Below are 14403 nucleotides of genomic sequence, written 5' to 3'. Positions count from 1 at the left end.
TATAACAAGCACTTCCTGGAAGTGGAAATTACTACGGAATAGGGGTCAAGTTGTTATGTAGTTTATAACGCCAGGATTGTGCAATTTAAAGGATTTAAAACAATTTGTAAACCATAAAAAGAGTATCGAATTCATAGAATATTAAAAAATCAGATAAGAGTTTTTTCAAACGTTAACAAGATATGATGTAATAGTAACAGCCCAGCTCACCTCGTGATGGACTAGCCCAATATGGTGGAACGATGGCGTGATGGGTGATTGTTGTTTACGTTTCAATTTAGCAGTGTGAGAGGCGTAAATCTTTACTGGAGACTGTGTTATGTTTTCTAAACAAGTTGCAATAGTAGGCGGAGCAGCTGCCGCAGTGTTAGCAAGTGTTTACGTTTTCTGGGGCCCAGGAGAGAGAAAGAAGCCAAAGAGAAAAGGTGCATTTTCTTGAAAATACGAACTGTAAATTATTTGTGCATACACTACAGAGTAGCATATACCTAGACGTGGTTTGTTGTCGATTGATGGAATAATAATAATCAAAGTGAACATGTGGTATTACTGTTATTCATTTCACGTGTCAGTGGTGAATATTCCATTAAAACAATTAAGTTCAATGACCAGACAACCCTGCCCTTGACATTCATTTGCCATACTACACCACGTACTTAATCATGAGTGACTCGTCGTTTCGTCAGGAATGTAATATCCGCACGTACCTCCCACCCCAATCAAAAACCAAAATTACAAACTGACATGGACATCTCAAAGTAAATGTACATTTAATAAACTAGAACAGATATTTAAAAAAAAACAATGAATAAATTTGTATCAGTGTTGGAATATTATATCGGGGAAGGAGCAAATGTACTATTTCTCAAATCTCATATATATTAGGTTTTAACTAGAATATCTGTTTAATTTGGGTAATTTTAATATGGTTTTGTTCCTGGTTGACATTGTTGATGGACAAGCAAATTTGGGTCTAGTTTCTTTTATGTTTGAATGTGAACTTGTACATGAACTCAAATGCAGCTTGTACTGTGGACTCTAGCAATATCAGCCTCAATAAATACAAGCGCTCTGCGTACATCAGCACAAAGTTTCAGTCCCAGCAGAAATGTACTTTATTAACATCGGCTTCTGTCTGCTCAGGATATCAGCATTGTTTTTCAGTCCCAACGAACAAATTGTTATGAAAACGAATCCGAATCCGGCACATGAAAAATGATGCAACCCTTTGATGCAATTAGGTCGAACTGATGCAACAACACAAATCGCGGTTACTCCCGAGGTAATTCAGAAACGGGAAGTGTCAACCAATATCTTCTTAATTAGAGAGTGGAACATGTCTCTCACACAGAATGATAATAGTGGGCATTTGACTGTAAAAATGAGCAAGAGTTTACACATTGTTGATTGGAGGGTATTTAAGGCAAAATTGATGATGTAACAACACATTTCCCAAGATCATTCAGAAACAGGAAGTGTCAATCACTTAGTGATAACAGTTAAACATAAATGTTCATTCAGACACTGCCTTGTTGTTAATACTATAGTGATGTCTGGTGTGTGCCGATCTCATAAGCAGACTGCCTAATCCTCTGTCAAAACTTTGCATATTCTGATAACTTTGGATATGCACTTACGGAAACAAATCATCAAAAATGGCAATTTAACCAATAAAGTTGAAAAAAAAAATTAAATCAAAGTTCAAACGATTCAGTAATTTTCCCCCAGCACTCGGGGAAAAGGTGGTTTTAACAGCTGTGTTGTGCTGCGCCCATACGCATATGCAGTGAACAGGTTCACGGAGCTTCAAAAGTTATGCATACCCGGAGTATGAAGTCATGAGCAGTAATCTGATCTTGGATGTGTTCACAAACATGTAAATAATCTACTCGTTGCCTAAAAATAAAGAAACATGTTGATTGTGATAAGCATCCTCTGTCACAGACAGAACTCAATGTCTGGTTTATTGACACCTATATGTCTGCTTTCCTGTCTACTGATGACAATATACAGTGCACAACTTCAATCATTGACCACATGCAATTTGAAATTAACACCTTTCAGGCTTATATGCCATAAACTGAGAGCCGGCTAAGTGTATCAGCAAACGAACCAGCCAATGAAAAGATCTCGTTACACTTTAGTGCACACCCAGTGGCTCTGACAGGGTTCGGTATCCCGGGTCTTTTGTTTTGAGCATAGTAGATCCAAGTACAAAATATTGTACTTATGATTTGCCATTGTATGCTTATAATTTTTTGTTTTTTATAATCAGCAATGCATATTGTATGTCATAAATAAGTGGTAATTGTGTTTTAATTGTGGTTGATTTTTTGGTTGCATGTGACCTTTCAGATAAGCAATGGAAGATATACGTATGATAGATATATGTAGTGAAGGATATAGGCCACCTTTCATATTGTCTTGATTGCATTTTTTGATTCATGGATTGTGAAGCATAAATATTTCATGCATTCTTTCATCTGAAATTTTGTAGCCACCTGAAATAAATATGCAACCTTGCAGGTAGTATTAGTGTCCTTTAAAGTATTGAAGTGGTGTAGTACTCTGTACATAATCGATACTAATTAAGAGCCAAGAATAAATCGGTGGACAAGTTTATGATCGTATGTTGAAATATCAGGCACCCACAACTACTCTTGATGCACTTTAAGTGCGCTGTACGTGTTAATTGCATTTTGCATTATGTATTGTTTAAAAAGCACATTGAGATATACTGGTGTGCCAGTAATACTGTGCAGTCCAACTGAACTTTCACACATTCTGTTTCAGACTACTGTCGGGGTCTTGAGAACCTCGGCAACACATGCTTTCTGAATGCCGTTCTTCAGTCCTGGGCAGCATGTCCCACAGTACTCTGCTGGCTACACAACTTCCTGTCCAGGAATTCCGAAGCTGGCAGTGTCCGAGATTTTCTTGCTGCATCAATACTGAAAGTCTTAAATGGTGCATACTTGTTTTCAAAATTGTTCGTATATACGTCTTGAAATTTGCTGACTTGCAACATTCAGATATGACCCTGATGATCCAGTGTGTTAAATTCCAATTTATATTTGGTGCATACTCTTGATCATGTTCATTATGCTGAAAACCTGGGTTTGATTCCCCACATGGGTACAATATGTGGGGCCCATTTCTGATGTCAGCTGCTTTGATATTACTGGAATATTGCTGAAAGTATCGTAAAACCCCACTCACTCACTCTCTTGACTCATGTTGTCACTAAAATGTCAGTCACTGGATTATCTGGTCCTGACTTGCTTATCAAGAGACTGCTTGTGCATAACAGGAATGGTGCTGATTGTGGAATTGAGTTACAAGCAAACAGCGTAGCTGTAAATTCATTGTCATTGTCGCATATTGTTGACTATCCATAGAACTTATTTTCCCTTCATCTTTACAACTTCTAAAATAACTCGAAAAGAAGATGCTCATGCTGTTGATCACTGGAGTATCGGGTACAGACTTGATTGTTTACAGGCCACTGCCTAGAGCTGACATATTACTGGGTGTGACATTAAACAACAAACCACAAACAATCTCACCTTTGAATATTCATGGTATTTAGACAGCACATCATATCCCAGTTGGGTAGAATGATGTTCATGATGTTATTCTCTGGATTTGCTGGTGTATACTTGATTATTGACAAACTGCTGCCATGTAGGTAAAGTATTAGTGAGTGCAGCGTTAAAAAAACATTCAACCAACCGATGTAGACAGTGAAGATAATCCTTGTGCAATGTAAATTGCTGCTTGTAAGTTGTATTTGAGATGAAGAGTAAGGCAAATGCAAGTGGTATTGCTTGTTGTTGCGGTCTTGAAGGGACTGTGTACATAATATAAGGGAGATAAGATACACTGGATAATCCAGGATGTTCTTATTCTTGTGAACATAATTACGTCTCAAAATTAACATTCCTTTAATTTACAATACGTTTAAACATCTTGAAGCTTATGGATGAAAATCTCACTGTACAAATATGATGCACCTTTGAATGTTTTATCAATTACCTGTTTCTGGATCTAAATATCATGTTATTTGTGCATTCTACATGCTTTTTTTTTTTTGCAGTTGTCAATGACAACAGACTAGATGGCTCTGATCCATACAGTCCAGGGGAGGTAATTACTGCTCTACGACTAAGAAGATGGGTAATATCTCCAGAGGAACAGGTGAGTAATTCTCTCTTATTGTGCAGACATCCTTTAGCTTAACTGTCCTGACCCTGATGAATTCTTCAATATAGTGCTGTGATGCTGCTGTATTGTGCCCTGGTTTTGTGGTACCCAGCGTTCGAAACAGTTGCTGGCCCCGAGGCCCAACTCTGGTTGTTATTCTATTGGTTTGGCAGTTTCAAATATCTACAGGCCTGTATGGCTGTCAGTAAATTTATTTTTGGCAACTGGAATCATTCCTTGTTTTTTTCCCCCTTTTTGTAACGTTCAGGAACGATCTGATCCATCATGCTATGATAAGTAAGTCGCTTCCTGGCATTTGTGCTGAGGAATATCTTTGACTAATTTTTAACAAATAAAATCATCTCTCTGTGCCATAGGTTTGGCTGCCTGATGTTGTAGAAATTGTGTATAGTGTATACTATGTACAATGTAGTCTGTTTGTTTTTATTGGCTTGACGAAATGAACCTGCAGATTTCATTCAGGGCCTGTATACTTTAAAGCTACCAGGCGGTGAACTGATGGTGAACTGGCAAATTAAAGTATTGCAAACACTGCTGTACCATGTCCTGATTGTGTGATAGCACACTCTGTTAGGTATCATGCTCTGATATCATGCCCAGGTTGTATGATATTGTACCCTGGTTGTGTTACACCCTCTCCTGATTGTGTGGGTCATTACTTTGTTTTGCTTTCAGTCACTTGTATCTAGATAATGGGGTCTCCTTTTTTGGTTGGAGCATTGCTGCAGTGTTATCTTTCTCAGGCATGATCATTTTATATGCATAACCTGAACTATTAATCATGTTTGATGTTTTTTCTATGATAATATCTCATATCAATATATATGCCATATCTGATTATCTCCAAATCTTCAGTTGTATATTTCTGTTTATTGTCACTGAGCAGTTTAAAAATGCATTTTGCATAATCATTCTCCTTTATCAGGATGCCCACGAGCTGTTCCAGGTGTTGACAGAGACACTGGATGAAGAGACTTCCCAGTATCCCAGGGTTGTGTCTCTCTTTGATGTCAAGGCTATTCAGGTTAGTGTGTGTGTTGTTTGTCTCTGTGGTATTAAGGATAGTCTTTGTCTTGTGTCCAGTTTGATATTCACTTTAGTGTATGTGTGTGTCTCTTTTTATCATGTACCAAAGTCCGGGTGTTTGCTTTCACATTTCCAAAATTTGTTTTTCAGAACCCCTACAATAAATACCAACCTAACCGACTTGCAGTGACCCGTAGTCAAGGTCTCCTACCAATCCTCCCTCACCGGGAAATGGAACACCCCTTCCGAGGTCTCCTGGCTAGTCAGTTACAGTGCCGAGATTGTGGCTATAGATGTCCTGTCAAGTACGACCTGTTCAACAGCCTGTCTCTCAGCATACCAGCAAACTTCTGGGTGAGTTAAGTTGTGTAGTACTAACTGTTCATTGGTCACTTCGCGAAACATGGTCTCCATTGGCCCCCAAACTGTGGGATGGAAATATACAATGAACTATTTGTGAAGATATGATATGATATAGGATATTTATATAACACTCATATCCACGCACTATTGCATGCTTAAGGTGCTGGTATTTTTCCCCTCGATCACTGGATGTCAATCTCAACAGCACATCGTATTTCAATCTCAACTCCATGGAGAGTATACAACCCTTGCTGCCACTTGGTGCACCGAGTTTATTGAGGCTCTCTCATCCTAACGAGGTACCCATTCACAGCTTGGTGGACTGGGACACATAGTCACATTACTTTGTCCAAGTTCACTGCACGTTGCTGTACCAGCAACTAGGTGTTTGCACGTATTCATGTGGCCACCATCTGGTCATATTTCATGAACATCCAGTTCAGAATTGGTGTTTAGTAACCCATGCTTGTCAGGAGGCCAATAACATGTGTTTGTGGTCAGACATTGACTCGCTTGACTAGTCATTGTATCCCAATTTTCATACATCATTGCTCATGCTGTGTTTCTGTGTTTTCTATCATGCCCACTTGCTGCATGTGTGAAGTCTATGTAAAAAACATGAAATTGCAGTGGACCCTTTAAGTTCACTATGTATTTTTCAGGTGTGCCACAATCCGTGAAGGTCCGGGGGAGAATAGGCCTTCAGCATCCCATGCGTGCCATAAAAGGCGACTATGCTTGTTGTAAGAAGAGACTAACGGGATTGGGTGGTCATGCTCGGTGACTTGGTTGACATATGTCATCGGTTCCCAATTGCGCAGATCGATGCTTATGTTGTTGATCACTGGATTGTCAGGTCCAGACTCGATTATTTACAGACCACTGCCATATAGCTGGAATATTGCTGAGTGCAGCGTGAAACTGAGCTCACTCACCAAGGTGTGCCACAGTTATTCATTTGATAAGACTGACAAAGATGTTTGGATTTAGTGATAACGTACAATCTGGATTATCCATAAACAGACTTGGCTTTCATGTCTGAGGTGCAGCTTTTCATGTTAGAGTTGCCTCCCTTGTTCAAGTCTTGTTTCAAGTGTATAAAATAATTTAATGTGTTACAGTTCGTGCTTTAGGTACAGTGCAGGTTGTCAAGTTGCCCTATATTTGTTGATTTGTCTTCCAGGGCCCTCTCAGTCTGGACATGCTCCTTCACCATTACATCTGCCCCGAGATGGTCAAGGACGTTCAGTGTCCAGGATGTGCCAAAATAGCTGGCACCAAAGATCCTTCAGTGTCACCAAAATCATGTTTTAGAAAGAAGTTAACCATAGGAAAGGTAAGGATGTTGCAGAATTTTATATAACTTTCATGGTTTTATATGCAAGATATGCATAATAGGGGTTAAAAAATCCTATTGCCTGAAGCTGGGGACAAGTCATTTCAGGGAATCAAATAATGGTATCTCACTTGTCTGTGGACTAGTAGATAATTTCCACTTATGGTTTGAAACTGCAAATAATCTTGGATTTAATTTTATATTTACTCATAATGAAGCTCTTAAAGTTCGCAATAATTATAAAGTAGAAGTAGTAGAGAGTGAAATTATCACTCTTCGATAAATAGTTCCTTAAACAGTTACACTATGCATTGTGTCATAAAATCAGGGCAAGTGGAAAATTAGTCAGGACAAGTAACTGTCTTGAAGTCACTTGTCCTGTGCCAAGTGGCTTTTCAACATATTTTTGACCCCCTACATAAAACCATAAACTTTAGAACACTACCACCAACATTCAATATTTTAAGTGACCTTATTATGTTTTTGTATGATATTTTTAATCTTATTTTCCTTGTAAAGAATAAAACACTTTAGCACCATTTTATATAAGACAGTTATAAAATAGCTCTATACAAACAAACCAAACAGACTTGTGGAAAACATGAAAAATGTCACAGCTGCATATTGATTCACATCTTTCAGGTGCCTCAGTGTCTTTGCATTCACATCCAGCGCACACAGTGGCTCAACAACAGCGTCCCCGTCAAGCGCTATGACTTCATCTCCTTCCCTGAAGTTCTTCACATGGACAGCTACGTCTACATGAAGGGCAAAAGGAAGGACAGTGACAATAAGAATGGCCTTTTCGGGGGAAAGGATGCAACACTGGACCTCCTCAGGTACTTCGATTTTCAGATATTCTGTGGACATCAGCTCAGTGGGTAGACCGTCAGCCTTTGGGAGGGGGAGGTGTTGATACCTTGTGGCATCATGTAGCTGTTAACAGATGTACATGCTGCTACCTTGCCTGATGCTGTCAGTAAAAATTGAATGATTTAGTAGTGCACCACTTTTACTTTTCGGCTTCTTGGTAGAATATGCTTCAGCAACCCATGCTTGCCATAAAAGGAGACTATGCTTGTCGTAAGAGGCGACTAACGGGATCGGATGGTCAGACTCTCTGACTTGGTTGACACATGTCATCGGTTCCCAATTGCACAGATCGATGCTCATGTTGTTGGTCTCTGGATTGTCTGGTCCAGACTTGATTATTTACAGACCGCTGCCACATAGCTGGAGTAATGCTGACTGCGGCTGACTGACTAACCTCACTCTCTCACTCACTCAGTTTCCTGGTGCCTTGCTTTAAGCTGGGTAGGTAGGGTAGCCTAATGATCGAAGTATCAGCTCATCATGCTGAAGACCTTGGCTTGATTCCTCATGTGTGAAGCCCATTTCTGGTTTTCCTAGCAATGATATTGCTGGAGAATTACTTATGTATGAACCTAAGAAATGTTAACATTATTTCTTTCAGGTTTGGTAGCAATAATGGACGTTTCGTTTCGCAATCAGCGCCCGTAAATTTGTTACGTGCCCTCAACTACGACAGCCACATGACAAAGAACGGGCTGTTCCTACAGCCACCGTGTCCATTAAGTTTACCCAACACCCACGGAGACGTCAACCACAATGGACCTGACCTACCCAAACAGACAGAGTTCACATACAGACTTTCAAGCGTTGTCGCACATCTCGGGGACGAGGTGTCTGGACATTTTGTCACATATAGACGCAGCCCGTTGTGCGGACAAGCGGGTAAAAGCAGCGATAAATGGCTATATACATCCGACGCAAATGTCCAGAGGGCTTCTCGGGAACAGGTGCTGGGTTCGGAGGCTTATATGCTGTTCTATGAAAGAATTTGACGAAAGGGAGTTAGATATTATTTTTTTGTTTGAGAGTGGGTTGTGAGACTGGTAGATGTAAATAGTTCATGTGATGAGACTGGAATGAAGATGCATGTTTGCAGATGGGGAATAGTCTCAGATTTATGATTTTAGGATATCATACTGGATCATTTTTTGGTTCAATCATAATTTGGTTTGTGAGACATTGACCAAGAAGTACCAGGAAATGTGGATGGTTTGTATTTTGTTTATGGTTTGTAATCATTTGACATCCTAAACTGGTTATTTCTCTAAGAATTTGAAACATTACTTCGACAACAAATTCTTTTTCAGAAGTTCTTTAGCAATCGTTTGACTTTTGCTTACAAAGTTTGTAAGCTGACATCAAATCGACGATAAAAATTTGGGGAAGTTTCATTTATTTGAATACTCAGCTGTTATTTTCAGCTGGAAAAACTGTTTTGGTTGTCTTGTCTGTTGATATTGTTGAAGACGAAATGTTCTTTCAAAACAAAATAAGATATTCTTAAACTAGGTTTGAAATCAATATATCTCTAGCGATCAGTATCACCATCTCTGGTAGCCATTCATAAAAATTCTCTCTAGGTCTTCATACACCCATGTGAGTGAAAAGAGACAACTAATGAGATCATGAGGTCAAACTTACTGACTTTGTATCTAATTTGCATTGATCAACATTCATGTCAATCACTGGATTATCTGGTTCATACTCTAGCCAGTCTAGTGAAGTCATATGGGTTGAACGTAGCAGACTTAAACCAAAAATAATGGCCGTGCTACTTTGATTCCAAGACAAACAACTTAAAATCCAACAATATGAGATTCCAAGTTCAAATTAGTGCCCACCAACTTGTGCAAGCTGAAAGAGGTGACGGGGCAGTGGTGTAGCGTAGTGGTTAAAGTGTTTGCTTGTCATCTTGAAGACCCAGGTTTGATTCCCAACATGGATACAATATCTGAAGCTTATTTCTGGTGCCCATCAAAGTGTAATTGCTGAAATATTGCTAAAAGTGACATCACCAAACCCGCTCACTGAAAGGGGTGACTGATCAGGTATCATGTGTCGGCTGCCCATCTGAGTAGACTGATCTCACAGTATCAATCAATCCATTGTCTTGTCCAAAATCAATTATATACACACCACCATCATACAGCTGATATACACAGAATGCATTTTTATACAAGAACAGTTATCATTATCTTCTCCTGAATTCTATAACAGATGAATATAGATGCTGATATCCATCTTAAATCGTTTAATAAAGGAGCGTAACAGATTCAAGACTTGACTAATGGTCAGACTATGTTAACGATCATGACACAAGTTGGATTGACAAAAGAAATGACATACTGAGAGATTGAAATAAGGAATCACATGAAAGCACAAGTGTTCCTGTATTTTTTCTTTGGTTTCTTTTCAAGGTTTGTATCTCTCAACTTGTAAAGAAACCTAGAAAAAAATAAAGGAAAACTTGTCCTTTCATGTGATCCCTTATTTTTTTCCCTCAGTATCTCACCTCCAAATATGGAGACTTGTCAAATGACTCATGTCTGTGTTGGACCTTGAAGTGAGTGTGAGATCACACAAACCCTGCTACATGTGAAACAAGCAAATACCTAGTGTGTGTTGTTAAAAAGCTACAAGAAACAGCTGTTGAGATCACACAAACCCTGCTACATGTGAAACAAGGAAATACCTAGTGTGTGTTGTTAAAAAGCTACAAGAAGCAGCTGTTGCACTTTACCTAGTGAATGTTGTTAGAAAGCTAATTGGTACAGTGATACGATTTGTAGTTAGATGAAAGTCAAAATGTGCATTGTTGATCCGAATATCACGTTTAAGCAAATTTTTCGTGACATTTATTCATTCAGATATGATCATGTCAACCCTTTTGTTGTCATTTTCACATTGATGTGCGAATATTACTTGTTGGGTAGTGAGAGCTGCTTCTAGATTGTTCTGGACAATCATTTTGATTAGATGCAAGATCTACAGATGTTTGTGAAAAATTTAGTTTAATAATCGGTTGAATAATCAAGAAATGCTTTGTACTGGAACTTTGTTATGATCTTAAAGTTTGAATTTTTTAACCTGGTTTTGTTCCATAGTAATATATTTCTGACTGTGACATTTCATTTTCATTCTTGTAATCAAACTGTCTTTACTATTAATGTTAGAAAAGGACTTTTCATTCATAAGTTAGTTTTTGAAAATTTGTTATTTTTTTTATCAGAGAATCTGTAAACTAAGCAAAACGTGAAGCATAGATAAATATACACCAGAATGTCAGTGAAAAAGAATACCCCACCCTGACAACCCACTGGATTCCACAAATTCCAGTTTGTGTAAAAGGGAAAATAGCTTTGAAACTTATATGGATGGATGTCTGAAAATCAGCAATGACACCAGGTGGTTGTGATCAAGCAAAGCATGATATGGCCTGACCAGGTCCTTGGTTGTTGTGGACATTGCAATGCCCATGTGTCATGAAAGCAGTGAATGTGACATACCGGAATACATCTGATATCCTGTGACCAAAGGTGGATACTATGAAATATGAGAGTCACACATGACATCCCTTCTTGTGATATTACAGCAAAATGTCTCTTTGATATTCTACAGTTATGTTTATTTAAATCTTTGCTTCCTTTAAGTAATTGTCATCAGACCTGAGCATGAAGATTCCTGTTTTTGGAAATGAAATCAGCAAGTCCAATTCAGCATTTTTTAAAATAATGTTTTAGTACCTGAGTAGTACTATTTTCTTACTTTGTACCAGAAATTTAAAGCTTTACCTGATATGTTTTAGAGCATTTTCAAGTTAATATTCTCAGGAATGTTGTACAAGACGAGAGCCAGGTTGAGTGAATTGAATTTTCATTTCAATTTTACTCCTGAAATGTGTAAATTACATTTGAAAAACACATTGGTAAACAAAAGTTTGTAACTGTTGCATACATAAATCTTGGATGGGCTTTTGAAATCAAACCATCAGCTTGAGATCGAAAACCTCATGATGCATGCTTTTTCTAAGTAAGTATACAGCTTCGAAATGTTAACATACCAGTTTTTGTCCCAGTTTATCTACTTTGTTCATCTGCAGTTGCATTTTTTGTATTTGTGTGTAAGTTGGTATGTTTTTGTTTTGTTTAGTTTTTGATAAAGTGAAAAATGTACATAATTTCAAATTCATCTTGGTCTTTTAGGAAGCAATTCTTGTGTTGGATGAAAAAAGAGACAATTCCGCAACTTCTGAGGCATACTTGTCCTAAAGAGAGAACAATCAAAAGCATACTGTCATAAGGAATGAAAGAAAATATGTTTGAACAGAACCGTGATAACATGAACAAAATTCTGGAATGTTTACACAAGGGATAACAAGTTAGCATCGAAAAGTTAACTGTTTGGTTAACAATATCTCATCTCATCCTTTGCTGGTTTGGAAAACCTGCATTGGCAAGTCCATCGCTGATAAACTTAAGACATTTACATCAAACGTTTAAACATGTCTACAAACACCGATACAAAAGAGCCATGCTTTACCTTGTGGTATAGATGAATAATGTGTGATAGGATTCTTCCAGGGATCAAAAGAAATCCTTGTGTCCAGACGACATGTTGTAATATAATCTCATGGATGTTAGTATCACATACTAACAATGCCCAACAGAATCAAGCAGGTTTAAGTATTTGAGCTTGTCAAATTTTACTTCTTAAACATAGAAGAAGGCAGCCTCAAAGTTTTTGTAGTGTTTGGTTATGTTGTCTAGATACCTTTGTAATAGCTACCATGAGAGTAATGTATGTTCTTCTTGACTCTTTGTCACTGTGACACCTTACAAGGCATAAGTGCTGTTCATATTAACAATAACTTCACTAGTAATGTGCTGAATTCCACACCACGGAGTGGCATGCTCAAAGCGGTACAATCAATTTATACTACCCCAGATAACCAAAGCTTCCCATGTGGCACTTACAAGTCACATGGCTTTTCTCACAGGGAACCTATTTACTGCTGCATGAACAGAGGCAGTGTTTTAACAAACTTACTTGCCTAAGATGAGACTGCATGTCTCCATGTGCCTCATCAGGGGTAGGACTGAAGTCCTAGAAACTCTCTGGAGTAAAATGTCTAAACACTGTCATTTCTCTGAGAAGTGCATTTTTTGTGTTGAGGTTATTTCCTGTGAAACTAAACTGTTTATTGGGGTTGGGGATCGGGATACATGGTTACCTCGCAGATAGACATGCCATGATATGGCGAGAATATTGTTAAATATTAAAGCCAGATCACAACTGGACTCAAAAGAGCACATAATACACATGTTTCTTGATATGCTTTTATGTTGTCATGACAGTGGTCACTGTACAGAATGCTCAGGCTATTGATGTTTTTAGAGAATATCCAAAACTATTTTTCCAAATGGTATTTTCCATCCTTTAGGATATCATATGTATGTAAACCATTATTGTGTATTATCCCAGTACTTTACCTCATGAAATCCCCCTTCATTCTACTTGCGGAATACGGAGTAGAAAGAACCAGAACCCTGGTGCATTGAAAAGACATAAGGTGATGAGAAATATCTTCTAAAGCAATGTGCGATTCAATATATTGTATATGTTGTATTGTGAGGATACCAGGTGTTGTAGCTACTGTCACTACCGCAAAGGTACTGTTCCCTCCCAGGATCCAAAAAGCCAGGGGAACAGAATTTCAAAAGGTACCTCATTTGAAATGGGGTGTGCAATGACAGATTTTCAAGGATTACGTTAAGTTATCCATTGATATGATTCTGAAAAACTAAAAGACACAGTTGTTTCACGTAACTTTAATGTGAAATGGAAACGAAAGATCACCAAGTGTTATCAGTTATTGCATTTAAGAAAAGGCAGGCATTTATGGCTATTCAGCAGTAGTCTGTATTTCTCAAAACAGATTGAAGAGCGCTCCACATTCGAAGGCAGTTTGTTGCAATCCTCACCAACCCAAATCAGAAGTCATATAATACAATGGCTGGTCTTTAACTTCTTTTGAGAATTGTATGGCCAGTTATTCGTTATTGGTCATAATGAATATATCGCTTTTGATATTTTTGTGTAAATGTATTTGTGCCATGATTCTGTGTATTGAATAAACCGGAAGATTTCAGTTTGTGGTCATTTTTATTTGTGTATTATTTGTTCATTGTTAATATTATGGAGTGTAGTCAAAACACCACTGGTCAGTTCCTGAGAACATCCAGTCTTCATTATGCAGAAAAATATAAAACAGCAGTGAAAGTCACACCATTAGACGGGCGGTGGGAAAGTCGAGTGGTTAAAGCGTTCGTTCATCACACCGAAGATCAGGATTTGATTCCTCACACAAGTACAATGTGTAAATCTCATTTTCAGTGTTCCAGGCCATATGTTGATGGAATATTGCTAAAACGGCGTAAAACAACTCACACCAGCAGACTAGCGAAAATGAAAGAAGACACCAGCTGCTCGCATAAAGGCTGGACATGTCCAAAGCTACATTGAAGAACGTTTTTTTCCTGTCACGTCACACCAGAGAATCGAGTGTCATGAATAGCCATTTA

At 38.2% G+C, this 14403-nt stretch overlaps 1 protein-coding gene across 1 annotated transcript; it reads left to right on the top strand.

The window, feature by feature from the left end:
• The first annotated feature begins 227 nt into the window (after positions 1 to 227).
• On the top strand, positions 228 to 13970 carry LOC137295124 (ubiquitin carboxyl-terminal hydrolase 30-like). Its single transcript, XM_067826450.1, has 8 exons — positions 228 to 425; positions 2794 to 2967; positions 4097 to 4197; positions 5150 to 5248; positions 5401 to 5604; positions 6797 to 6949; positions 7592 to 7788; positions 8424 to 13970. The coding sequence occupies exons 1-8, from the start codon at positions 320 to 322 to the stop codon at positions 8812 to 8814; spliced, it is 1425 nt and encodes a 474-aa protein (XP_067682551.1). The 5' UTR covers positions 228 to 319; the 3' UTR covers positions 8815 to 13970.
• The last annotated feature ends 433 nt before the right edge of the window (positions 13971 to 14403 follow it).

The sequence above is a fragment of the Haliotis asinina genome, chromosome 1 (assembly GCF_037392515.1).
Source record: "Haliotis asinina isolate JCU_RB_2024 chromosome 1, JCU_Hal_asi_v2, whole genome shotgun sequence".
NCBI lineage: Eukaryota > Metazoa > Mollusca > Gastropoda > Lepetellida > Haliotidae > Haliotis > Haliotis asinina.
This window is presented reverse-complemented; position numbering and strand designations above follow the sequence as displayed.